The sequence below is a fragment of the Papaver somniferum genome, chromosome 5, assembly GCF_003573695.1.
Source record: "Papaver somniferum cultivar HN1 chromosome 5, ASM357369v1, whole genome shotgun sequence".
Lineage (NCBI taxonomy): Eukaryota > Viridiplantae > Streptophyta > Magnoliopsida > Ranunculales > Papaveraceae > Papaver > Papaver somniferum.
Window position 1 is genome coordinate 213972852 of NC_039362.1, and position 25556 is coordinate 213998407.

Here is a 25556-nt window from a genome sequence, read left to right on the forward strand (position 1 = left end):
GTTTTGAGTTACAAATTATGTCATGTATTTGCATTTCTGCCTTTTCGAAAAGACGGATAATGGCATCGAGGCGCATTTTCTGACCTTCCAAGAGTCAAGAGTGGTAAAGTTATCCATGTACGTGGAAGCCTGGATGGAACTTTCAACAAAAAGTGGGTGATCCGTAAACAATACAACTTTCTCCTCAGTCCACCACGACACCCAGAGCCAAAAAGGACTTGCACACGCACTCGAACCTGTGGAACCTTCTTCTCAGCCGACCACGATATTTCAAGTCAAGTCAATTAGCAGCCACATAGCAATCCAACCAGTCAAAAGTCTGTGTTCAAGCTACGTACTAACACCGAAGCAAAAAGAAAATTTCCACGAAACAACATATTTTAAAAGACTGAAAAAAGTATATATATATATATATATATATATAACCAAATCTTCTCCTTCCCTTCATCTCTCCCACAAGTACATACATTCTCCAAAATTCAGTTTCTCTAACCATTCCATATTTAATATTTGTACCTCGTATTCTGATTATGTGTACAGTTGCTAATCAGAAAATCATGAATTCATCAGCTACATCTCAAGCTCTAAGTTTAGTTGGATTGCTTTTGTTGGCGATTATGAATTTCAGTCAAGTCCATGGAATCACTCCTTTACAAGCCCCTGCAGAAGGTCCGAGTAGTGATGCTACATCCTTGGATCAAGGGATTGCGTACTTCCTAATGCTTGCAGCCCTGGCAATTACATACCTCTTGCATTGATTCAATTTTGGTACCGTATTATATAATTTTCATTTTATTTTTTTAATTAATTTTTAACGTTCGTGGTGGATATTATTCCAAGGCACATGATTATTATTGTAAATCTAATCTCATAAATAATTACCAAATAACATTTTTGTTCATGAACTTTTTTCTTTTTTTTTGGATTAAATGCTCCATCTCTTTAACTCTTTTACTTAGAATTATAATCTCTCCATCCCACTTATCATCTTATTAACATTGCGAGTGTTAACGGAAGTTTACTTCATGTTTGATAGGCATACGTAGTAGTTTTTGCAATGAAAATAATTTAATTCTAATTTCTAATTAATAAGTCTGATCTTAAAACATTCGCTGAACATATAAAACTTTTTATGGCTTCAAAAGGAAAAACAAATAACTACCACTATGGATAGTCACTATTTAATTTTCGAAGTCGATAACGAAAAAAACAAAGAAAAGAATACTTACTTTAAAAAGAGTTAATTCTATTGTTTTGATAGTCATTTTAAAATAGTAATTTTGGACTTTTCTGTTTTTAAAAGTTGAAATGCAACTTATTTAGTTGTAATCCAAAACCCCTATAAATTGATCTTTTCCTTTTTCTTGAGATTGGTGGTGTATTCTTAGGTGCCCGCTTTGGTTCCTCACCAAGATCTTCCAGGGAAACTAGAGTATTTGTGTATACAATATCTCACCATCAGACACGTGTATATAGAAAAATACGTGGAAAGCAGGCAGGTCAAGACATCAAAATATGATGTACTACGGAACACCAAATAAACCCCAAGGAGTTACTTTATCTCATCCCAAAAGAAGCTAAGATCAACGGTGGAGAAAAAGTTAGCTGACACGGACGTGACAGGGGCAGAAGACACTTGTCTGACACGAGCAGGCATCTCAACCACCCTCATTAAACACTCTGAGCAGTATCGTGTCGATCAATCCGTGGGACGAGCGAGAATGCCTCTGCGTGATCAAGTGGCAAACGCAGACATCTGCGTGATGGACACAAGACACTAGAAGATAAGGTTCCAACGGCCTTCAGAGATGGGTCCCACACTCTAACCCTATAAATACCCCTTCTCCACCAAGATGAAGGGGGATCGGAGAAAGAGAGGAAGAAAAGGAGAGAGAAAGATTACGAGTGTAAGTTAATCCTTTAGAAGGGAAAATACATGTAAACCCAAAAGTCATTCGACTACTCTTGTAACCGGGAAGAACATAGTGAAACAACAAACCCCGTGGACGTAGGCCTTAGTGCTGAACCACGTAAAACCTCGGTCTTGTTTACATTCCAGCACTTTATATCTGTCTAACCCCGTGGATCTTTACTTGTATGTTTTTTTTTCTGTGTTTATCTATATCCCGTGCGCAAACACCCTGCATGGAGTTGTTGGATGAGGCTGTGATAAACCCGAAGGTTTTGAGCCAAGGAATCAACACTAAGATATCATCATCACAAATTATTCTATATTATGATGATAGGTTGTGAGCATTCTGATGCCTTCGTGATCAGTGTGTTCACAATTTGGCGCTAGAAACAGGGACTTCGTCCCGGTAAAAGATTTATCTTGTCCTGTGATTTCGTCTTAAACTGGCATATGATTGCTCTGATTTATTAGCTCGGACCGAATAGATCATTTGTTAACTTCATTATATTCAAAAACGCACCCATTATCTTAGAAAAGATTTATTGTTTTGATCCATGGATTTACGTTTTTCTTTCGCAAACTAACCCGATTCACGCGGATATTCCCGTTTTTCGCTATTTGAAATTCCCTTATGCAGAAAGAACGGATTGTGAGTAAGGAAGGCGAGTTTCTGCGAGATATCATTGTCGACAAAAGGACCCGTGATGGAAAAAACGCAGGAAGCAGGAAAATCCAAAGCTTTCTCAAAGGAAACACCCAGGACAACCCCGGTCATCACCCGAAGCAAGCAGAAAGGAGACAAAGCTAAAATAACCAGTCAAAGGCAACATACTGCGGAAATCACTTCACCTATGAACGCTAATTCAGTTGCAGCCGCGGCTCTCAGAGCAGCGGCGACAAAGTACGGTGCGGCTGCGGTAGTCCCGAAGGCTGCAGAGGCTAGCAAAACTTGCGCTATGAATCAACTTCATCAACCAAGAGAAAGGGTGGATGAATCCAGAACGCTCCAACCCGCGCACCTTCCAACTTTCGGAATGCCACCAACAAATGATCAAAATCAAACCATACCGGCGGCTCTAGCACCGCAGAGGGGCACTCACCCCGATTTTGAAATGCCAGCGACCGAAGTTGAACCTCTGCCACCGTTAGTGCAGACCGTAGAGGAAGGTGGCACCATGGCTGTAGTGGCACGAGCTGGGACTCCCAATCAAGGGTCCAACCAATCACATCGACTGATGGCTGAGCTTGAAGAATTGAAGAAGAGCCAGAAGGTTTACGCGGATGTCGTAGCCCTGTTGGCCAGAGAAAATCAAGATTTAAAGGAGCGGATTGCTCTAAGCACGAAGACCAGCCAACAACTTGATGAAGCAAATTCCAAAGCACCAGAGCCAAACCGAGACCGTAGAGTCGTCATAGCAGTTAATGGAGACGCGACTAGGGGAAGTAGCGTATCCGACCCGGATTATGACGACGGAGAATCAGACGGTAACGAGCAAAAGAACTTAGGGCACCACCGCGCGATGGAAGAGCTACGAGATGAGATGATGGCCGAGATCAGGCAATTAAAAAATAGACAAGGCGGGGGGAGGTTAGAAAAAGTCATGAGAGAAGCTAACTCTACGCCTTTAACTCATCGCTTGGCCAACACCCCTATTCCACTAAAATGCCCTGTCCCAACGTTCGAATGCTATGATGGATCCAGCGACCCTGCTGCACATATTCGGTATTACAACCGTGTCTTGGCTAAATGGGGTCAGAACGATACCGTACTCTGCAGATACTTCCCGTCAAGCCTTAAGGGATCGATATTATCATGGTTTGATAATCTGCCACCAGACTCCATCCACTCATACGACCAACTCGCAGAGAAATTCTTAAGAACATACATGTATAACAAGACTGTAAACACCGGAATGGATAAGCTCTTTTCACTAGCGATTGGCTACAAGGAAACCGCGAGGGAATACACTAACAGATGGCACAAGATCTGCCAAGCCATTGGGAGCGTGGACCCAGTGGTAAGCATCAACTGCTACAAATGGGGATTAGACCGAATGAGCCCCTATTTGTTGAGATTCATGGAAGCGTGCCTAAGACAGAGGGAGATCTTCGAATAATTACCGAAAAGCACGCTCGACTTGAAGAAATTCAACGGGAAAACCCGAGGGCATATCCGCATAGATCTCAGCGCACCAATTCAGCGGAACAAACCAATGGGGCCAAAAGGAGTTGCTCATTGGAGAGACCTCACGAAGATAGGAAGGAACGAAGGGATGAACGAAGAACAGGTGACCGAAAATTCGAAGATCAAGTTTACACGAAACTCAACGCTAGTTATGCTCGTATCCTACGAGAGATCAAAGGGAGGGAAAACCTGGAATGGCCATGGTCTAAGGGAAAGCAGCCCCCGAGATCCGAGAAGTCCAAAGATTACTGTGAATATCATTGTTTCAACGGACACCAAACCGAAAAGTGCAAGAACCTTAAAATAATGATCCAAAAATTAATTGATGCGGGAGAGCTCAAACATTATGTACGAAAGGATATTACCGAGGATAGATCCAAGCGAACCAAACCAGTCCAACTTCCGGAAGGAAACCGCACAATCAACACCATCTCGTGTTCCGAAGCCACCGGGCCCTCACTTACAGCGCAGATAGGAAAGAGGTTACGGAAGCAATTCGAAGACCGCTGCGAATTGTATAAGGTCGATGGGATAGAGGTGGACGAGCACGAAGAGTGGATGGAATATCCTATCATCTTCGATGCCGAAGATATCGAAGAAGATATGGAAGACCATAAAGAAATCACGAAAGAGAAGGCCATAGACCTGTTCCTCGAGGAAACTACAGGGAAGGGCTTGACGAAAGAAGATAATGTCCTAAGCGCAGAAACAAGTACTTCAACAACCAGCGAAGAACAGAAACACGCTAAATAGCAATTAAAGAACGTCCTAGTCCTTGGAAATCCGAAGCCTGTGTTCACACCAGTGGAGCCCGTAAAAGAAATCAACATAGGAACGGAAGAATGCCCGAAGATGATCAAAATATGGACCATAATGGACGAAGGAAGGGAAGATTCTTTGACCAAATTATTTAAGGAATACGCGGATGTGTTCGCCTGGAAGCTAGGAGATATGCCGGGGATTGACCCAAAAGTAATCCAACACGAGCTACGCATCAAACCGGGCACACCCCCGTTCAGGCAGAAAATACGAAAAGTAGCTCCAGAGTATCATGAGGCAGTAAAAACAGAACTTCGGAAACTACTAGACGCATGATTTATCAAGGAAGTCAAATACCCTACCTGGATCTCCAACATGGTCATTGTTCCTAAGAAAAATGGAGGGGTTAGAATATGCATCGACTTTATTAATCTCAACAAGGCATGTCCAAAGGACAGCTATCCTCTGCCGAGAATAGATCAGCTGGTAGAAGCAGTAGAAGGATATGAAGAACTGTCATTCATGCATGGACATTCTGGCTACAACCAAGTGGCCCTGGCAGAAGAAGATCAGCCACACACAGCGTTCTACACCCCACATGGCCTTTATTGCTACACTAGAATGCCCTTCGGACTTCGAAACGCAGGGGCAACCTACCAAAGAATGGTCGATGCTATCTTCAAGCCATGGATTGGAGGAACCTTAGAAGTCTACGTTGACGACATGCTCGTCAAAAGCAAGCTGCGCAAAGCTCACCACCAGGATCTGAGAAATATCTTCGAAACAATGAGAAAACATCACATGAAAGTGAATCCGGAGAAATGTACTTTCGGTGTCACCTCGGGGAAATTCCTCGGGTATCTGGTAACAAAAAGGGGCATCGAGGTAGACCCAGCAAAGATTCAGCCATAGTAGAGATGCCGTCCCCAAAGAATTTAAAGGAAGTACAGAAACTCAATGGATCCATAGCAGCTTTGGGCAGATTTATTGCCCGTCCTCGGACAAATGCAAACATTTCTTCAATATTCTCAAAAAAGGGAGCAGGTTCGAATGGACCGCTGAATGCGAGGAAGCATTCCAAAAAATCAAAGAACACCTAGCCTCAATCCCGATCCTGCAGAAGCCAGATCCTGATGAGGTTTTGGCTGTACATAGCAGCAACAGAAGACGCAGTCAGCGAGTGTTGGTCAAAACCAATACAAAGATAGAACAACCTATCTATTACGTCAGCAAGACCCTCAATTCTGCGGAAAGGAACTATACAAGATGAACAGCTCATCCTCGCATTGGTATGGGCTACTCAAAAGCTGAGAACCTACTTCCTAACTCACCTCGTCAGGGTCCCATGCAAAGCACCATTGGAAGCAGTCCTCAAAAGCACGGGAAAAGTGGGCCGAATAGCCAAATGGAACACCCATCTGGACCAATTCAACATCATTCATGAAATTCAACATTCTCGGAAGTCCCAAGTTCTGGCGGATTTCTTAGCAGACCTCCCCCTTGACAACGACGAAGAGATTAAGGGAATACCAGAAGCCGAGGAAGAAAACAAGGATCCAATGGATATCCTCGAACCTGCGAGTCAAAGACAATGGGAAGTCTTCGTCGACGGATCCAAAAATAAGGAAGGAGCAGGAATAGGCATCATGTCATCACCCCAACCGGAGAAAGGATTATACAGGCACTTAGGTTAGAATTCAAAGAGCATACCAACAACATCGTTGAATACGAAGCTGTCGTACATGCCCTCCGTATAATAATAGAGATGGGGGTAACCGATGTAAGGCTGACAAGTGATTCGCAGCTTGTCATACGGCAAATAGGGCTCGAGTATAATGTGTACGATGACACCCTCTCAGCTTACATGGCCTTGGTCCAAACATTGGCATCGCAAATCCCGAACATCAAGTTCCGGCACTTATGCAGAAGGGACCTCAGGCACGCGGATGCCCTAGCATATATATCATCCATGCTGAGGGATAAAAACGTCGAAGCTATTAAAATAGCAAGGGTATACGAGCCTTCGATTGCATCTCAATTCTCCTTCGCTACCAATCAAGATACAGTGGAAGAAAATATCGAAGACCAGGTAGGAGAAGACATCCATAACGACTTTGACGAAGAAGATATCCTGTCAAGAGCAAATCAAGACGAAGACTTCAGCAACGAAGATGACTGGAGAGTGATGATCCATGCCTTTCTCGAAAAGGAAGCTTACCTGCGGATCAGAAACAAGCTAGGAAGATACTCTCCAAAGTAGGAAGATATGATCTTCGGGATGGGGTCCTGTACAAGAAATCCTTCCTGGACCATTACTACGTTGCTTGTCCCGGAAAGAGGGGCATCGAATTCTAAATGATATCCATTATGGTGACGCGGGGAATCATAGCGGCATGAGATCACTAGCTGACAAAGCAAAAACGCAAGGATATTACTGGCCGACAATGATACAGGATGCCGCGAGGATGTCCCGACGGTGTGAAGAATGTCAGCGCTTCGCCAAAAAGATCCACGCGCCGGCAACAATGTTAAACTCCGTCGATAGCCCGTGGCCATTTGCAAAATGGGGCGTAGACATCGTCGGGCCTTTCATCGAAGGATCAGGGAAAAGACGATTTTTGATAGTAGCCACGGACTACTTCAGTAAATGGGTGGAGGCTAAGGCCTTGGCCAGGATCAGAGACGTGGATGTTTACTTTCATATTCCAGAACATCATTTGCAGATTCGGTATACCCGCTGAAATTGTATCTGATAATGGTAAACAATTACAGGGGAAAAATATAGACATGCTCTTCGATACTTTCAAGATAAGAAAGAACAAGTCCACCCCCATATACCCTCAAAGCAACGGGCAAGCGGAAGCTACCAATAAGACCCTCGCCCTTATACTCAAAAAACAATTAGACGAGCATAAAGGGAGATGGTGTGAACAGCTGCACAATGTGTTATGGGCATACAGGACAACGCGAAGATCCGCCACGGGGAATCCCCGTTTCTTCTCACTTATGGAGCTGAAGCAGTCATCCCTACAGAGATACTCATGCCAACCACAAAGACCGAAGCGTGGGAGAAAAATCTCACAACAGACATGATGTTAGAGAGATTGGACGACCTAGAAGAAAGAGGGAAGCAATTGCAGAAGATGGAAAATTACCAACGAAGACTTGCAAGGGAGTACAACAAAAAGGTAAAGCTCCGGAATTTTGTAGAAGGGCAGTATGTGTTAAGAACAATCCCACAGTATCAACGAGAGAAGAGAGGGGAAAGTTAGCACCTACGTGGGGAGGACCTTTTATAATACATGATATTGCGGGAAGCGGTTCCTACTACCTTCGTAATCTGAAAGGCGAAGTCCTCCGACATCCTTGGAATGCTAAGTGGCTCAAACCATACTTCCCATAGGGCAACGCAGCCTTGCAACTGCGTGAAGGGTACCAGAAGAAGAAGGGAGTGTGACCACTCTACATGTTTCTATCTCTGGACGAGGAATTGCAGGCCTCAACCTATCAATCAAACAAGCTTTCTATGTATCCACTAAACCTATCGACAATATTGGGGAAAGTAGTTAATCTACAATCTCTCAGGGCTCCCCCGTCAGTGTCCATAAGTGTAAGACCAGGGGGAAGGCACCCAGCAGAAAGAGATACCCAACCAATCTTAAGGCAACGGGTCGACGGAATGGGTGTATGTAAATTTTTTAACCCCATATCCTAGAACGTTGCCTCGGCCCCCACCGTCTGGGAATCCTCTGGCCAAGGGTTCGCCAGCGGGGAGACAGGTCTCAAGCCGATCACGAAGGTACCTCCCTTCGGGATCGCACCCAAACACTTAAAATCCTTTTTTATTTTTAGAGTCTTTCATCACAATGCTTAAAATAAAAACAAACCAACATTGCAGGTATATCAAGAAAAGGATCCATTTCATAAAGGACGATTACAAAAAGTGAAGGCCAATTCAAGGAAGAGTACACATCAAAAAATATTCCTTTTACATGATACTAGCAAAAAATATTCTTTTTACATGATTACAAAAAGTGGAAGGATAATGACGCTGCGGTCTCTACAAAATGCAGCGGTCTCTACCTAGATGATGCCGCCCCATCAGCAGGATCGTTCCGAAGACTTGAAGGGACGCTCCCACCAGATGAGGGTCCCGAGGAGCCAGGCAAGGCAGCAGGAACTGGACGACGCGGATAATTCTTCACAAGACCATGCTCGTTCTTTAGGCCAAGTTCTATCTTCTCTAGCATCTTGTTCGTCTCCTCAGCCAATTGACACCGAGCCTTGTGCTTAATAACTGTGTCGCTGTTGGGCTTGGGATAACAATGAAGACAGACGACTCACTTCTTTAGAAGCAGCACCGACGGCCTCTTCGCGGGATGCCGCCAAACTCTTAAAATGCTTAGTCTGTTCTTCCTGCTGCGCTAAGGAAGATTGAGCCTTTTCAAGTTTTTCATTTGCAACGCGAAGTTGTCCCTCGAGTTCTGAAAAAGACAACACCAGGGAGTTAGCACAGAAAAGACACAATCACACTCGATGGAATAGGGTTATACCTTCGACACAAGCCGAAGCTTCTTCATACTCATTAACAACCGCATCTCGCGCTTCATCAAGATGATCATATTCCGCGGATAATTTCTTATATCTTTGAAGGTTGGTGAGAGTAAATTGACTGGCATCTAATTCTACCTGCTTCATCGAATCCATGTGACGAAGGTGGTCGACTTCTTTGTTTATCTCTGATACCCCCTTGCTCAATCTGTACATACACACTTCAAGATTCCTCTCAGACTCAGCCTGACGAGCTACTTCAACGGGACGCGGCAAGGGCCTTGCTTAGAGCATTGGCTTCGGCACGGGCATTGTCCCTTTCTCTGATAAGAACCGCGCACTATCCTCAACTCCTGGAAAAGGGAGGGATCGAGCCTTTTGTAATTCCTCTTCCAGAAGTTGTATCCTAGACTCCAACAAAGAAGTACGCTCACGGGATTCCCGCAGACTATCACGTGTCCACAGCAGCGTACCATTAAATAAAGCACGGTCATGGTTATACAGATTTTGCATGTCGACCATCTGAACATGCCTTGCGCGCCATACCTCAGCCCGAGCATCCCATTTCTTGGCTTCACTTTTAATTTTCTGAACAAGTTCTTTAATACGAGATTTCTGCCGTGCCCTTTCGTTTCGAAGCCATATCAGCTCGGGGACACCACCCACTGGAGATAGGGTGGGGAGACTCAGACAACTAAGAAATAGAGGAATGACGACACACTGCGAGGGAAAAAGAGAAAAAAAAAGAACCAAACCTGTGAAAGCTGAAACTTGGCCGCGAGTTTGCTCTAACTCAGCGCGAACAGCAACAAGCTCTGAACGAAGACTGGCCTCCGCTTCACCCAGCTTTTCTTTCTCCTTGAGGCTTTTCTTCAGCTCTTCTATTTCCACCTCAGCCGCAGATAATTCCTTTTCTCTGTGACGAAGCTTAGCCTCGAGCTTCAGAGATTTCGCTTTGAAGAACTGATACAGCACGTGGTTACAATGCTCACTCCTCATCATCTACACATCAAGACGAAAAACATTATTTCACCGAAGAATTGGATCGTCACGTAGAAGTACGTACGAAAATTTACCTCCAAGACACGCTGCTGAGGAAAGCCATATTGATACCCGTCGGCTATGGCCATCATATCTGCAACGGAAGTAGGAGGCTCCGACACAAGGGTAGCTTCGGGAACACTCAAATTTCTTCCCCAGGCCTCAGACACCCGCGCCTTGGAAGACATTTCCATCATACGACGGGTATACGCATCAGAATCCTTTTCACCAGCAACAACAGGGGCGGGATGAGGGACAAATAGCAGATTCTTTTCTTGAGCCAATCCATTATGGCGTCCTCACCCTCAGATGTCGGCGAATGAGGGAGATCCGCAGCAGGCGAATCAATCACCGACTTCCCCTTTTCTGACGCGGCCCCATCAGCACAAATGTCGGCACCCACATGCGCACCATGCTCCTCCGCGCCACCATCTTGAACACAGCGTCTCCGTTACTAGCACCCCCGAGGACATCCCAATCATCATTGGGGGACAGTAGAGAGAAGTCCTCAGGAAAATCGAGGGCATCATCCATAAACTCCCCTGTAGAATACAGCCGATCAAAAGAAAACTCTTGAGAAAGGGTGGGGAGAGTCTCCGTGGCATCCCAACAGGGACAGAAATATCACCAATACCGGCGTTGTTTCTCCCTTCATCACCATCTTGACCCACACAGACCTCTTCTTCGACATTGATAGGGGAAGTACCAGTACGTTCCTCCCCATCTGTAATCTCCTCATCCTCAGCAAACTCTTCGTTCACCGGACTTGTAACTTCTTCATGGGCCTCAGCCTCACCCATCACAATGGTAGAAGACTGCTTCGGCTTAATCTTTTTCTTCTTCGACACCTGAAAACCACCAGAATTATTTTTCCCGAACAGTTGAATTTCTAAAGAAGAGAAGCGCAGCTAGAATCCGCGTACCTGAGCAGTCGAGGCACTCCTCGGTGGAAGTATAGCACCAGAACCTTCCTCCTCGTCTCCCTCCACAACGTCAAGGGCATAAGGAAAATTCATACCTGCGAAGTTTAAACGCCAGGGACAGAAATCTCCATAACGAGCAGGAGGAGATTCACGCGGCTTGCTACTCTCAGTAGGACGCCAACCGCGGGGACCAGGATCCAACCGTACGCCCATGGACCAACCACTTCGATAACGGTAGCGTGCCACTCGTAGTCATGGTCGCGCTTGATCCTCTCGCGGGCCGGGAAAAGTTTCCGCTGACTAGACCCCTCCGTGCCGGGAACATACTTCAGCTTGGCATCGCTGACCTCATTTAACAAACGAATTTCGCCCCGAGGAGCAGCGAGATTCCGGAGGCTGACACTCCACGGCTTACGGTTCCTACTGTTGACGTAATCACCGAAGGAGTTATTGAAATTCTCAGGAGTATACCATTCCTTCTCCGCGGGATTGGGAACGTAACAAGTCATTGTCGTCTCCCCCTTACTCCGCAGATAGCATTCCTTCAGGGCGCGGAGATAATTCCCCGATAGTTGCGATACAGAACGGCTGTGAGTATTGGTGGAAGAGCCTTCACGACTAGCAAGCACATCATAGTAGAAGGAATCACCTGACTTGTACAACGGCAGCATAAGACCAGCTTCGAACGCACCAACCGTGGTCAACAAATGAAATTCATCGAACTCATACTTTGAGATAAGCTCATAAGTAATATCATCCTCAGGGGCATAGAAACGAACTCGAAGGCTTGAAGCTCATGCTTTTCCTTGAAAATCTCGAGATCAATATGCTTGAACGTTACTTTTTTCTTGCTGACCGAAACGCTGCGTATCAATGGGGCAGCCTCATCCTCCTCGGCGGGCCGGATGAACCAATGAAAGCCTCGGAAGCCTTTCTCTTCAAAGAAGGATTTTGAAGATTCACCCTCGGAACACACCTTTGTATTCTTCCCTTAAAGAACTTGTAGGAGGGGGCGGCAGATGCTCGGGCTCTACAGAACGTAGGGAGGAACATCAAAACAGACAGCACGAGTCGGTGTCTGCGTACTCCTAAACATCCGCGGACGAGACACCGCGCGATCAAAACTTTCGAGACCCAAAGGATTTGTCGAAGGAACCTCTTCCCTAGAAGATGAGGCCTTAGCCCCAGAAGAAACTCGACTTCTACGAACATCATCTTGAGACTCTCTACACGGAGGAGATCTCGATAGACCAGAAGCAGGAGTCTGATAAGGAAGCCGCGGACGGTCAGACATGGCTGCGAAAATATTAAGCATAAACAAGTCAAAAACAAACTCAAGGAAATTACCAACGATCAAAAACCACATAAATATAAATCCACGCACGATAACGCAGAAACCCTAAAATTAGCATACATGACCAAAATTCCATAAAATCCCTACCCTAACAATGGCCTCCTTGATTTAAGACGAAGAACAGGGGCAAACTAGCATGCAAGCATTGAAAGAACTTCTTCATCACAAACAAGGAACAACAGTAGCAGAAAATTTACAAATCAACATAGCGTAAAACCATGGAAACAAAGAAAAGAAAAACTTACCAGCAAAAACAGCAGCAGAAAGAACAAATCAGAAATAAAGAGGAGGCAAGCGTGATTAATGCTCAATGGAAAGAATTTAAGGGCTGAAGAATGAAGACTGACAGAGAAGTTAAGGGATGAAGAATGAAGACTGACAGAGAATTTAAGGGCTGAAGAATGAAGACTGACAGAGAATTTAAAGTCTGAAGAACGAAGAACTAAAATTGAGAGAATGTTTAGGAAGAATGAAATTAATTTTAGTTTTATCCTTAATATACCCGAAAGAAAGAGAGAAATTAATGAAGGAATGGGAAACGTGCCCGTTACATGAGCAGTTAATGCACAAATAAAAGACGTGCCCAAGTATCTAGGAAAAGTTATTAGGAGAGATAGAAGAATGTGCAACGACTGTTTTCTTCAGTGCACCCATTAAACATTCAAGCCAGAATAAAATGGGCAAATTGTGTATACATATATCTCACCATTAGACACGTGTATATAGAAAAATACGTGGAAAGCAGGCAGGCCAAGATCAAAATACGGTGTACTACGGAACACCAAATAAACCCCAAGGAGTTACTTTATCTCATCCCAAAAGAAGCTAAGATCAACGGTGGAGAGAAAGTTAGCTGACACGGACGTGACAGGGGCAGAAGACACTTGTCTGACACGAGCAGGCATCTCAACCACCCTCATTAAACACTCTGAGCAGTATACGTGTCGATCAATCCGTGGGACGAGCGAGTATGCCTCTGCGTGATCAAGTGGCAAACGCAGACATCTGCGTGATGGACACAAGACACTAGAAGATAAGGTTCCAACGGCCTTCAGAGATGAGTCCCACACTCTAACCCTATAAATACCCCTTCTCCACCAAGAGGAAGGGGGATCGGAGAAAGAGAGGAAGAAAAGGAGAGAGAAAGATTACGAGTGTAAGTTAATCCTTTAGAAGGGAAAATACATGTAGACCCAAAAGTCATTCGACTACTCTTGTAACCGGGAAGAACATAGTGAAACAACAAACCCCGTGGACGTAGGCCTTAGTGCTGAACCACGTAAACCTCGGTCTTGTTTACATTTCAGCACTTTATATCTGTCTAACCCCGTGGATCTTTACTTGTATGTTTTGTTTTCTGTGTTTATCTATATCCCGTGCGCAAACACCCTGCATGGAGTTGTTGGATGAGGCTGTGATAAACCCAAAGGTTTTGAGCCAAGGAATCAACACTAAGATATCATCATCACAAATTATTCTATATTATGATGATAGGTTGTGAGCATTCTGATGCCTTCGTGATAAGTGTGTTCACAGTATTCATGTGTGGAGTTCCTTTGAACGTCGACCAGGATAGAGAACCTCTGTCCAAGATAACAGTAAAACATTTGGTTACCAGGTCATAACGTTTGAGATTAGATTCGTGCCAAATCGAAATTTCATTGTTCTTTGTGAGTGCGAAGGGTTGTTCATCACCGCGTCTACCCTTTTTGCCCCAATCTATGCTAAAATCCTTGCTCCAGCTGCAATCACAGTAACAGTCTTGTTCTATCACGTCGTAACTACTTTTGTTCGCCTGATGCTTATTCTTTCTAAACGACCAAATATCTATACAATCGTAGTCTGACTCATCTACAAGACACATATACCCACCCAGCATTGTAAGCCAAAACGTTGTGTCATCTACGTGGGGATTCTTTTTCTTTGAAACGGGATTTCTAGGAGATTGGATGCATGGTGGTGGTGGAAGCTCTCGAAAAATTTCATCTTTCAAATCAAAAGCTATAATCTTGTTGTTATTCTCGTCTATCCAATAAAGTGACTCATTTGCAAGGACACCCACGCTGTAAACGAATGCATGTTTGGTTTCTGTTACGTTTCTCCAACCATTACGACTACCTAGAGTGTATACTTGGACCTGTCCCTTGGACTTATCTGCACAATACAAGATCCTCACAACTTTGTACTCATTAGTAGAAGGAAGATAACCGAATCCGCTCAGTACATCCCAAGTACCCCAATGTTCGTTGTTTCTTATTTTTGGGAGAAGTGTGTATTCACTTGTGAAAGGATTGCAGATGTAGACAGGGTCGTAAAAACTTCCTCTTTTATGCGGTGTTGACAAGCAAACCAAGCCATTGCAAGAACCAACTATGACTTGTTGTTCATCGCGATCTGATTCTATTCGAGGAAGGTTGATCCTAGTTATTCTTTTCCTGTAAAAATCCTTTTTGTGTTTTGTACTTTTAATAGCGTCATAATTTGTATAAAAAAGCTGAATTTCACCCGGATCCGAGATAGCGAAAAGAATACCAAGACAGATTAGTTTGCAGTGCAAGACAGATTCATCAGGAACGCGAGAAAGAATATTTGATTGAATATCTTCGTGAAAGTCTTCCATCTTTCTTTGATATACGAATAACTTCCATATTTCTTTGATATACGAATAAATTGCAAAAAGAGTGTGAACACATAAATCACGATGGAGTCCATGTGTACACAAACAACAATCGCATTTGAGGATAAAGACGTTAAGGTGAATAAATCATATACGACATGATGTAAATACGACGACTCATCGACTCAGAGTCTTCGGACTCGTCATTGTCTAGTCCATAGAGTGTGATTCTGTGCAATTTCATATCTACGAAGCATACATCACCGAGTATAATAATAAAAGCTGTAAAATGAGTAAAGTGTTGAAATATAAATGAGACAACGATTTACGTGGTTCAGCACTAAGGCCTACGTCCACGGGGTTGGTGTTTCACTATGTATTTGGGAATTACAAAGATAGTCGAATGAGTCTGTCTGAAATACGAAGCTAGAAGGGGAAATGGAGCTCATACTTACTCTTCATATTTCTCTCTCCTATGTTTACTAATATTTAGTCGACCCCTTCTCTCTTAGTGGAGGGGGTATTTATAAGGTTGATACATGGGGCCCACTATCAGAGATAGTTGCAACCTTATCTTCTCTTTCTTTGTACCGATGCCGCTGGTATCCTCGTTCCGAACCGAGGCCCCCAGCGGTTATGTCCGATGACGATGAGTCACTTCTTTCTCTCCACAGATCGATTGACACGTACCCTATGCCTATGGTATTTAATGCGGGTGGTTGGGATGGTCCGCACGCGCCAGACAGATGTCTGATGCCCCTGTCACATCTTCGTCAGTGGAGTTAATCTCCGCCGTTGAACATGTGTCTCAACAACTCCAACCATGGACAACTTATTATTCTTAATAAACCTACCTACTTCTTGCTGCTTTAGAGGACCATTTAGACCTCAAATATTCCAGCCGTCTAATTTAAACATCATTCAAAATTTGGAGTGCTCTCTTAACAGACCTAGATTTCTTAAGTTCAACCCCTTTAGGGCCTAAACTAGATGAAGAAGAAACACTACCTCATTTTGGAAGGAATTTTCCAGTAACACCACTTGAAGAGACACCTTTTTTTACCTTCAGAACTAGTACCATTTACAGAGTTATTTAGTTTATTCACTAAAGTTGAGACAATACTAGGCAACACCCCTCCTCTAGGTATAACTCCATTTAGAACCTGAAATCCACTATTTTCCTCAAGAAGAACATCAAATTTATTTGTAATAGGAACATCGGAACAATTCACAATCTCCATGAAGACATTCTCCTTATCACCACTCGGGGAGATGCCACCTGCATCCATAGTTTCTTGCTCCATATGAGAACTAGTACTTTTAGAAGTTTCCACATTAAGCTTTGCAGTAGACTTCCTTGAGCCTTTTACAATCCAAGCCTGTGAAATACCCTTCTCAGTAGTCTTCTTAGTCACCACAGGAGTTTCTTTAGGTTCAGCCCAAGGGCACTTAGCAGCAACATGACCAAAGCAATTACACTCAGAGCATTTTGGTGGCTTCCAAGGATACTCCACCTCCACATCTACCACATGCTTCCCTTCATAATAAACAGGAACATAAGAAGGATACTCACAATCCACAGCAATCTCCACCAACACCCTAGCAAAACTCATTATAGCCCTAGTATCCGTGAGCTTATGCATCATAATCGGCTTACCAATTACACTTGCAATTTTAGAAATCGCCTTAGCATTCCACATATGTAATGGGATCTTTCTCAAATTGACCCAAGTCGGTAAATATTTCATCTCTGCAATCTCTTGTTCAATCAGAGCATGCCATGGTCGGACAAAAAACAATTGTTGGGATATGTAAACAGGTCCATACTCAATAGCATGTAAACGATCTGCTTCATCTTCAAACTCAAAAACATAGAGAAACTCACCATGGATAGTCATATGCATAGCCCGTTTAATCCTCCAAGCTATCTGCAAAGTATTCTTCACTAACATATAAGGCAATTTACGACCCACAAGAGCTCCAATAACCAAGTCCTTACAATGATCCAAATCCTCTTCAACATCAGTGAAGACAATATCAGCAACCCTTTTACCATCAGCCTTATCTTCAAACTCAAGAGAAGCATCTGGAATCAATTCTTTCTTCTTCGCAAAAAAGCTCCGACCAAACAATGTTTGGTCTGAAGACCCTAGAACTACCGGATCGACCTCCTCCCGCATCAGAGCCCTTTACCTGAAAGGAGGAATTAGGTAGAGGTACAGTTCCTACTGAGCTCAGAGGCCCTCCACCATCACTAACAGCAAACCAGAAAATGAAGAAGAAATCGAAACCTTAAACACCTTTACTTTCGGTCAACATCGCCCAGCCAAAGTCAAGGAAAGAGAAAAAGTCTTGCAAGAGGTTTGTTACGTTACTGTGGAACTTTCTCCTCAACCAAAGAGTTGAAAAGACTACGGAAGTTTCTCTTCAGCCGATAACGAAGCCACACAGTCATCCTCTCGGCTCCCAGTCAAAAGTCCGTGTCTAATCTACTAGGAAAAAGTAATTTCCAGGAAACATCTTCATCGATCTCTCATATACAGACTCCGAATATCAGTTTCTCTCTAGATCTAACCCGCCGTCCGTCCGTCTACCTCTTATTCAGATTATTGATCAGAAAACCATGAATTCATCTCAAGCTCTAAGTTTATTCGGATTGCTTTTGTTGGTGATCATGAATTTCATTCAAGTCCATGGATTCACTCCTTCATCAGCTCCGGCAGAAGGTCCGACTAGTGACGTGACAGCGTTGGATCAGGGAATTGCTTGTTTCCTGATGCTTGCAGCTTTAGCAATTACATATCTCATGCATTGATTCAATCAATCACTTATGTTATTTTTCAATTTTTTTGACTTCTTTTTTTTTTTATCATCATTCGTCGTAATTATTGTAAATCTGAGCTCTAATTACATGATAATAATTTTTAATTTATGAATCTGGGGATCAACTTTCGTAGATTCCTTCTTGTTGCAATCTGTAATTTTTGAAATTCTTTGGTTCATCATCGTTCTCCCAGATCTGGTGGTTTAACATGATGATTTATTTTAGGAACAGTCACGAATTTTTGATGCGTTTCTATGTTAATCTCTTTGTTGTTCTACTCCATGATATTTCAACGCCGGGGATTAGGTCAACAGACGGCCGGGTTTTACAGCTTTGTAGAGCCAGCCAAAAACTTGGACTACAATGGCCTGACTGTATCCCAATAAAAAAATTCATAACGGAGTCGGGCGGCACAACAGTTGCTCAATTACCGTGAGTGACTGCGCACTTGCTTGAGCTAGCATTACGAGTGAATGTTCCGGCCATATTCGCATGGCTGCCATATTATTGGGATGGGCACCGAAACTGCCATATTTTGATTGTATATTATCAATCTACCCACTTCTTATCTCCCAATATTCTACCCTAATATAGCCTGATCTAAGATGTAAATTTTCGAGAGGCAGATGATTGGACATATGCACACACCGCAGGTCGGGCTTGTCGAGAAGTAGCGGGCCGGTCCGGCACAACACTACTCACAGAAAAGAACAGAGTCACGGACCTCACGGTCACCCCTCGCAATATTTCACTTTAGGTTTTGGTCCCTCATTAGCTGTGATAGGATCCAAAGGCTCACAAAAATCCCACTAAACCTTCTTCTTCTTCCCCGTATGGAGTTTCCTCCTACCTTTTCAGCCGCGGCAGCTGATAATAACTCCATCATCCTTCAGTACTGCTACAATCTCACTATTCTATCAGCTCATACTCACTTTCTTCTTAGGGTTTCACTCCTAAAACCCCCAAATCATAATATTAAAGCTTTGATATTTTATAGTTTTGACGAAAGGCGATGACAGCAATGTCCTCATCCTATCAGGGAAGAAAAAGACTAAGGCAAAAGTCAAAAATCAGGTATAACCTAACAACAACAGCGCTTTTTCTTTTTTTAATTAGTGTAATATTGTTGTTTTTGAACCCGAAATTGATTCATTCAGCTTTCATTAATTTTAGTAGGTTAACTGTTTGATGAATTGTGTCACTGAATAAGCATAGACCCATAATTAATCTCCCTTGTACTTCTTTTTGATATTTGGATTAGGCAAATGCAACAAAGAAACCACCCCTTAGTAAATCACAGAAAAGGAAGTTGAGGAAATTGGAGGTATGTAAAGGTTTTCTCATTCAATTTGTATCCTCTTGCATATTTGCATTTGTCGTGTGTGTTGATTTGATTTGTTTTTATGTATGTATAGGAGGAGAAGGAACAGGAAGCGAAACTATCTGAAAGTGTTCGAATCTTAGAGTATGTTGTGGTTCTTTTGTTTTTCGGTATATATAAATTGTTTGATTGATTTAAGTTGGGGAACATACTTTAAAATGACGATTTCTTTTGCAATTATAGGAAATACAAGATTCGAGATGAAGCATTTTCTCTTCTTAAGTCTTCGGGGAACATAGGACAGGTTTGTATAGTGAGATGATATTGTATTTTGTATTACAAAGTAAAGGGTTCTGGGATTTGGGATTATGATGAATGGATTTGTTTGTATAGGCCGAAACGGTGAAGGAAAAGCGGCTACGGGCAGTACAGTTTTTGAAGGCAGGGTTAGAAGCTCCAGAGGATGATAGACCTAGTAAAAGAAGGGCACAAGAGGCTGAGCCCTGTCAAACTGAAGTTGGTTCGGATGACAACTGTGAAGATGTTATTGAGGATGACATTGTGCAACCAATGATGGTAGAATTTGAACGCCGTGTGAATGCGCATCTTGCTACTTGTACCTCTCAAGAGCCACCTTCTTGTAGTAATACACAATGTGCAGATGTTGGTAATGATAATTGCTTACCGACTAAGGATTTGGCCGTTAAGGATGATAGCAGTAACATGGACAAAGAACAGAAACATCCTCCAACTAAAGCTTCTGAGAATCAAAGAAGCAACACGAGCGTCAAGGTTGTATTTTGTTATTTGTATATCTTAAAATTGTTTGTGTTGAATGGCACAAAATGAATGGGAGTGAATGTTGATGTGAGTGTGGATCGGGAAATTACTGACATAAGCTGGATTGATGATTGAATCAGGTTAAGGAGTTTACTGCTCCGAAAGTAGGCGCTAATACGGATAGCACTGTTTCAAATTCTAATGTTACCAGAGCTTTGATAACTCCAACTTTTGTGCCTGTTTCAAGACCTTCCGAGGTCGAAAGAAATAGAAAGGATCTGCCTATAGTTATGATGGAGCAAGAGATAATGGAAGCCATAAATGAAAATTCAGTTATTATTCTGTGGAGAAACTGGGTGTGGTAAAACTACTCAAGTCCCTCAGGTATGCATTGCACACATCCTTTCATAGTTTTGAAATTGCAGGCACTTTTCACTCCTTATCTTGGCACTTGACTTACGCTTAATTTCTGATGCTTGTAGTTCCTGTATGAAGCTGGGTTTGGTACAAGCAAATCTGGTCGGCAAAATGGAATTATTGGTGTTACTCAACCACGTCGTGTTGCAGTTCTTGCCACTGCCAAGCGAGTAGCATATGAACTGGGTCTTACTCTTGGTAAGGAGGTTGGTTTTCAAGTTAGACATGACAGGAGACTCGGAAACAATGCCTCCATCAAATTCATGACTGATGGAATTTTACTTCGAGAAATACAGGTGTGAAAAACAAATAAGATACACAGATGCATTTTATTGATAAATGTGATATGATGCTATATGGTATCATTCACATATAATCCTTTGTTTTGCTGACTCACAAGCTTGTATGATCTTATCTTTATACGCTCAAGCTAGTTTATTGGCACTAACACTGACGTACAATTGTTTTGGTGTAGAATGATTTCTTATTGAAGCGATATTCTGTTATCATTCTTGATGAGGCTCACGAGAGAAGTCTGAATACTGACATACTCATCGGATTTCTTTCTCGTATTATAAAACCTCGCCAGGTGAGAATTAGAATAGAAAGTTGAACACTTTTCTCTTCCTGTACAGATAACTAAATTTTACCAGTATTGTTATAATCCAACTTGCTAATTATGACCTAATTTTTTGTGACAGGAATTATACCAAGACCAACAAAAGAAGTGACTATTACCCCTGAAAATATGGTGTCTCCATTGAGAGTCATACTTATGAGTGCCACTTTACGAGTTGAGGACTTTTCAGGAACGAAGATATTCACTCAACCTCCACCTGTAATAGAAGTTCCAACTAGGCAATATCCTGTTACAATTCATTTTTCAAAGAGAACAGATGTCATAGACTATATTGGTCAAGCTTTTAAGAAGGTCATGGCAATTCACAAGAGGCTTCCGCCTGGAGGTATACTGGTCTTTGTTACTGGGCAAAGGGAAGTGGATGACTTGAGTAAAAAACTATGTGCACCTTTAAAGGAGCTAAAGAATAGAAATAAGCTAAAGTGCAAGGCAGATGAAAAGACTGCAGAAAGCTTGAGAGCAAGCAGTATTGATGAGGGGATTGCTATGAAGGACATTAGTGAAGCATGTGAAATCCAAGGTCATTCAGACCAACAGACTGATAGGTTTAGCTCTTATGATGAAGATTATAGGATTCTAAGTGAGGAGGAAGAGGATGACTATTCTTCAGGGACAGAGAGTGATCTATCCTATAATAGTGAAGATGAGTTTGCATCTACCTCAGACAAAGATGGTGACCATGTCGATGGTCTAGATGGTGGGAGCCTCCCCTTGCTGAAAGCTGCTTTTGAGTCCTTGGCTACAAAAAAGGTACAGAACCCTGATTCTGTTGAGCAATCGAGTCTTCCCAATTCAGATGAAGTGGGTAATGATAGTCCCATTGCAGATGGCGTAAGCAAATCCTCTCCATCATCAGGGAAAAAACACGGAGAAGCACATGATTTCTGTCCTGGTGGGTTGTGTGTCCTGCCTCTTTATGCAATGCTTCCTGCAGCAGCCCAACTCCGTGTATTTGAAGAGGTTGAGGAAGGGCAGAGGCTTGTTGTGGTTGCTACAAATGTTGCAGAAACTTCTCTGACTATCCCTGGTATAAAGTATGTGGTTGACACAGGTAGAGAAAAGGTTAAAAACTATAATTCCGCTAATGGCATGGAAACTTATGAAGTGCAGTGGATAAGTAAGGCATCAGCTGCTCAACGTTCAGGAAGGGCCGGAAGAACTGGACCAGGACATTCTTACCGTCTCTATTCTTCTGCGGTCTTCTGTAACATACTCTCTGATTTCTCAGTTGCTGAAATATCTAAAATTCCTGTGGATGGCGTTGTTCTTCTCATGAAATCTATGGGCATCGAGGAGGTATGTTAAATATTTTGGTTTTAATTACGGTGTTGATACTTGCTTAGACAGTTCTAGTTAGCTATTTTCCTTGGTGTTTATTTTATTGTTTATGGGATGTATGTTACAGGTTGTGAAATTTCCATTTCCGACTCCTCCTAAAGATACTGCACTGGTTGAAGCTGAGCGTTGCTTAAAAGCTCTGGAGGCACTTGACAGTTCAGGAACACTCACACCCCTTGGGAAAGCCATGTCACATTATCCCATGAGTCCTCGCCACTCCCGGATGCTCCTGACAGTTATTCAAATCATGAGGGAAATGAAGGATTATCCCAGAGCTAATCTAGTTTTAGGGTACACGGTTGCTGCTGCAGTAGCTTTGAGCTTGTCTAATCCTTTGATGATGCAACTCAATGGAAGCCAAGCTAATAAAGATGGACTTGATGAAGATGATGAGTCAGCTACCAAGAATTCAAAGATAAGCAAGAAAAATTAAAGCAGAAGCAACTGAAGCAAGCAGCAAAAGATGCACGTACAAAATTTTGCAATCCTAGCAGTGATGCTCTGGCAATAGCTTATGCCCTGCAGTTGTTTGAACTTGCACAAAATCCTTATGAATTCTGTAAAGAAAATGCACTACACTTGAAAACAATGGAGGAAATGTCCAAGCTGCGAAAGCAGTTACTTCAACTGGTGTTCCATCAAGTCTCTGTTGACGAGTCGCAACAGGAGTTCTTATGGGTTCATGGAACTGTTCAAGAGGTAGAACTTGCATGGAGGGTTTCCTCTAATAAACATCCACTGTCACTGAGTGAAGAGAAGCTCTTAGGGAAGGCTATCTGTGCTGGTTGGGCTGACAGGGTTGCCAAGCGGATCAGAGTTGTTTCGAAATCGTTAGAATTGAATGGAAGGGGAAATGCAATTCGTTATCAAGCAGCAATGGTTAATGAACCAGTTTTCCTTCATCGTTGGTCAACTGTCGCAGCATCGTCCCCGGAATTGTTGGTCTACAATGAACTAATTCAGACGAAGCGGCCATATATGCATGGAGTTACTAGCATAAAGTCTGATTGGCTGGTTGAATATGCTAGTTCTCAGTGTACTTTCTCGGCCCCACTTACAGACCCTAGACCTTCTTATGAACCCAAAATTGACAAGGTGTTGTGCTCGGTAACTCCGTATTTCGGGCCACATCTATGGGAACTTCCGTCACATAAATATCCCATAAAGGATGACGCTCTTCGAGTATCTGTATTTGTTTGTGCTTTGCTTGAGGGTCATGTTTTGCCGTGCTTGGGACAGGTACAGAAATTCTTGGCAGCTCAACCAACTATTCTTTTGAAACCCGAGGCATATGGTCAAAAGCGGGTTGGAAATCTTCTAAATAGATTAAAGAGCAAGTCAAGGACAATAGACAGCCGTGCCATGCTAAGAGAGACTTGGAGTGAGCGTCCCACGGCATTGTATTCAGAACTTCTAGATTGGTTTCAGGAGAAGCATCGCAACCAGTTTGAGGTACTATGGGGAGAAATGCGACGTGAAGCCTTTTTGGAGTACGAGGATCTCTTTCCTCAAAGCCGAAAGAGCAAGAAAAAAGGGGCTAAAAAGAGTAAACAGCTAAGAATTGGATGAATGAACTTGGTTTGAAATGGAGTTTGTCTTGTAGCTTCCATCAGACTTGACAAAGAAACAATAGATTGATAAAAAGAACTAGTCCATTCATGTACCACATTTTTGACACTAAAGTATACGCCATCATCCTTTTGTAGTCTTATTTATTCATTACCGATTCCAGCGCCTTAGATTCAGATTTTAATGCAGTAAAGATTTAGTTTATCAATCTTTGGCAGTGGGCAGAGTTTTATAACCTCGCGTTTTTAGGGGCCACCCAAAAGGATTTAAGGGCCATCAATTCATACCCAGCCAAAGACTCTAGTTAAGGAGTACCCTATATGATATTGAAGTTACATAAATGCCCTTCTGGTAAAAACTGTATAAAAACCAAATCAAAAAAAATTCTACTCATTTCAACTCTTCTTCTTCCAGTTTCATATTATCTTCCGATTGTGGAAGAAAAAAAACTTTCCCTCGTTCTTGTGTTGAACCGAAACATCGTCGCGAATCGTAAAATCAAAACATCGTCGATTCGTTTATAAAACAATGGATAAGGGAAATGAAACCCACAGACCTAGAACCAAAAACGTTGCTTGGGGTATCGATCCAAAGATTGAGATTTTAGCAAGAAATAAAGAAATTGTTGCTGTAAACGCGAAGAACGCGAAGAAGAAGTACCCGTCGATGTAGTCGGTGGTGGCGATTCCGATAGTCAAACACTTCGCAAACTTCAAATGGCCCCAATTAGGTAAGAATCTATCATTTTTGGGGTTTATTTCGCTTTAATTCGACGAATCGAGAAAAAAAAAATCTAGGGTTTTCGGTTATTTATCCAGATTCGGGCGATATTCATGCTTATTTACTTCCGAATGCTGTCGCGTTCTTCATTTCTCAAGAACATCGACAGTATTCGGGAGAAATATTTGATGGTTATCGGCCGAATATTGTTGGCCATATCTTCCTGGATACAAACTGGTAATAATCGGTAGTTTAATGAATTTTTTGGCACCCGAATATATTTAAGTAGACACACAGTATTCGGAAGTACAGTCACTACCGAATATATATATATATATATTGAAAAAATCTCAAAATTTATGATATAGCAAAAATCCCATTTTGGGGCCAGTATTTATTCGGAAGACAATATAATGTTTTATACCTCCGATTGTGTAGGATAAAATTTTAGAGTTTCTGAACTCCAGTTGATGAATATTCGGTTGTAAACATGTTTAAATATATTCTGATTGTTTTTCATTCGGGAAAAATATGTGTCTTCTTACTTCCGAATTTGTTCATTCGGGTTATAGTTATGTACTTTGTCTTCCGATTGTGTAGGATGA

The 25556-nt window shown here is 42.6% G+C and overlaps 2 protein-coding genes and 1 pseudogene across 2 annotated transcripts; 1 reads left to right on the forward strand and 2 right to left on the reverse strand.

The window, feature by feature from the left end:
* Nucleotides 1-827: 827 nt before the first annotated feature.
* Nucleotides 828-15345, reverse strand: LOC113280762 (F-box protein At3g07870-like). The gene is made up of 2 exons (XM_026529348.1): nt 14265-15345; nt 828-1436 (listed from the first exon to the last, which is right to left on the reverse strand). Exons 1-2 carry the CDS (start codon nt 15343-15345, stop codon nt 1297-1299), a joined length of 1221 nt encoding a protein of 406 aa, XP_026385133.1. The 3' UTR covers nt 828-1296.
* Nucleotides 15346-16346: 1001 nt separating this feature from the next.
* Nucleotides 16347-17522, reverse strand: LOC113280763. The gene has a single exon (XM_026529349.1). The coding sequence runs from the start codon at nt 17520-17522 to the stop codon at nt 16347-16349; it is 1176 nt and encodes a 391-aa protein (XP_026385134.1).
* A 443-nt stretch (nt 17523-17965) lies between these two features.
* Nucleotides 17966-24439, forward strand: LOC113280764 (annotated as a pseudogene).
* The last annotated feature ends 1117 nt before the right edge of the window (nt 24440-25556 follow it).

Excerpts from the sequence above, each read along its gene's own strand:
- LOC113280762 (XM_026529348.1), bottom strand. The coding sequence starts at position 15,345 with ATGGAAGACTTTCACGAAGATATTCAATCAAATATTCTTTCTCGCGTT. Across the intron at positions 1,437-14,264 it reads CAAAGGAACTCCACACATGA|ATACTCTAGTTTCCCTGGAA; the intron begins ATACTGTGAACA and ends TTGTATACACAA.
- LOC113280763 (XM_026529349.1), bottom strand. The coding sequence starts at position 17,522 with ATGCGGGAGGAGGTCGATCCGGTAGTTCTAGGGTCTTCAGACCAAACA.